The sequence below is a fragment of the Chlamydotis macqueenii genome, chromosome 8 (genome assembly GCF_036417535.1).
Source record: "Chlamydotis macqueenii isolate bChlMac1 chromosome 8, bChlMac1.mat, whole genome shotgun sequence".
In the NCBI taxonomy this organism is placed as follows: domain Eukaryota; kingdom Metazoa; phylum Chordata; class Aves; order Otidiformes; family Otididae; genus Chlamydotis; species Chlamydotis macqueenii.
In genome coordinates this window covers 1856189-1858637 of record NC_141563.1, presented here as the reverse complement: position 1 = coordinate 1858637, position 2449 = coordinate 1856189, and the positions used below count along the sequence as shown (strand labels likewise).

Below are 2449 nucleotides of genomic sequence, written 5' to 3'. Positions count from 1 at the left end.
TTCTCATACCATTTTTTAATGTGTGTTTTCTGAAACTCCCTTGGAGCACTGGAGAGATGCTACGAGTGAGGAAATGCTGTTGGGTTGGTGAAACGAGCCATGGGTGTCTTTGGTTCGAAGTGGGATGCTGAGAACTTGAGAAAGGGTGAGACAGTTTCTGGTCTGCATCCAGCTTCAGTGGATCGCTCTTGTCTCAGCAGTGTCTGGTGGCTTCTCAGGATAATATGGGAGTGTGATCACTCTCCATCTGAGAAAGGTGTAATACCAGGGCAGCTGGGAACAAGAAAGAGCTCACTGTGCACTAAGCCACTGCCAATCCTTTCCTTTGCAGCACTCTCTGTTTTATCTCTGAGTGCAGCAGAAATGTTGAGGCTTCTGACATCCAAGAATATTCCTGAGGGGAGAAGGAGGAAGAATCCTAAAAAAATCCCAAGCCCTTCAGCCTGCCTACTCCAATCCTGTTTCCTTAGCACTGGCAGTGCAGATCCTGACAAGCCCTTCTGCTTTAGGAGCGGTTTTATCTGACAAAGTCAAACACCAGCACTGGCCCCTGACCCTGTCATTCTCATGACCCCACTGCCGCAGAAAGGCCTGACTCCTTGGCAGGCAGTGGGTAGAGGCGCTTCTCCTCACAGCAGTTCCAGGCAGAGAGCTGAGGGAAGGTCTCCTAGAAAATGTAAAGGACGTGCATAGCAGAGGAGGGTCTATGAGATACGGCTTTTTATCTGCTCAGAGAGATCTTCCCTAAGTTGTCACTGTCTTTCCTACCTTGGACAGGTTCACATGGCCAAAGAGACAAAATGTCCAACAGCAGCTCCACCACTGAGTTTCTCCTCCTGGCATTCGCAGACACACGGGAGCTGCAGCTCTTGCACTTTTGGGTCTTCCTGGGCATCTACCTGGCTGCCCTCCTGGGCAACGGCCTCATCGTCACTGCCATAGCCTGCGACCACCGCCTCCACACCCCCATGTACTTCTTCCTCCTCAACCTCTCTGTTATTGACCTGGGCTCCATCTCCACCACTTTCCCCAAAGCGATGGCCAATTCCGTCTGGCACACCGGGGCCATTTCTTACCAGGGATGTACAGCTCAAATATTTTTGTTTTTCTTTTTCTTTTCAGCAGAGGTTTATCTTCTCACTGTCATGGCCTATGACCGGTATGTTGCCATCTGCAAACCCCTGCACTACGGGACCCTCCTGGGCAGCAGAGCTTGTGTCCACATGACAGCAGCTGCCTGGGGCAGTGGGTTTCTCGAGGGTCTGGTGCACACTGCCAGTACATTTTCACTGCCACTCTGCAAGGGCAATGCTGTGGACCAGTTCTTCTGTGAAATTCCTCAGATCCTCAAGCTCTCCTGCTCTAACGTCTACCTCAGAGAAGTAAGGCTTCTTGCTTTCAGTGCTTTTCTGTTTTGTGGTTGTTTTGTGTTCATTGTTGTGTCCTATGTGCAGATCTTCAGGGCTGTGCTGAGGATCCCCTCTCAGCAGGGTCGGCACAAAGCCTTTTCCATGTGCCTCCCTCACCTGGCTGTGGTCTCCCTGTTTATCAGCACTGGTATCTTTGCTTACCTGAAACCCCCCTCCACCTCTTCCCGATTCCTGGACCCGTTGGTGTCATTTCTGTACTCGGTGGTGCCTCCAACATTGAACCCGCTCATCTACAGCTTGAGGATCCAGGAGCTGAAATTCACACTGAAGAAACTGATTCGGTCTTTTTTCTGTCAGTAGGAATAAGTGGCCCATGTCACTTCTGAAGTGATTTCTAATTCATCTGAGAATCTCTTGTGCATTCAGCATTTTATCTGTTATAACTATGTTTGTCCAGGAATGCCTACATCCACTACACTTCTCCAGAGGCATGAACCAGCCTTTCTGAGCTAGAGGCCTGTTTACTTGCATCTTGGGTCATCATACAGCTGGTCTCCTGTGTCATGTCTGAGTAATAAAAGGACATTTCCTCCATTCCAATATTTAGAGGTTGGATTCTTCTTCCACAGCTGTGGTCAGGCTGAAGAAATTGCCCTTATGATCCTTTCCTGCTGTGCTTGGGTCCTTCATGCATTCAGGGGAGGAGAGCATGGGGCAACATAAGCAATGGTCCTGGTTTGAGCCCCTTCACCTGTGGGTGCCCAGTTCCCCTGGAGATGGTGAATGACCTACAGGGATGCACCTTGGAGTGTCTCCCCGAGGTTTGCAGGCACCACAGCCTGCTCCATATGCAGAGCAGCACCACCAGCTTGGGGCCCTGCAGGAGCACATGGAGGGGCAGGAGGGGTCGGTCAGACCAGCATGGACACACTCCCCTGTGTAATTTTACCCCACTTTGACAAAGGGTAATCTTACTCTGCATCTTCTAAGCAGTCACTGATCCTCAGGAAGGCTCTCGTGGTCATACAGCCCTGTTGCTGATACCATATGAATAATCAAATGTTGACCCTCCTCATTAG

The 2449-nt window shown here is 50.3% G+C and overlaps 1 protein-coding gene across 1 annotated transcript; it reads left to right on the top strand.

Moving 5' to 3' along the window:
* Nucleotides 1-800: 800 nt before the first annotated feature.
* LOC104475681 (olfactory receptor 14A16-like) lies at nucleotides 801-1730 on the top strand. Its single transcript, XM_086753482.1, has one exon. The coding sequence runs from the start codon at nucleotides 801-803 to the stop codon at nucleotides 1728-1730; it is 930 nt and encodes a 309-aa protein (XP_086609608.1).
* The last annotated feature ends 719 nt before the right edge of the window (nucleotides 1731-2449 follow it).

Coding starts and splice junctions, on each gene's coding strand:
- LOC104475681 (XM_086753482.1), top strand. CDS start 801: ATGTCCAACAGCAGCTCCACCACTGAGTTTCTCCTCCTGGCATTCGCA.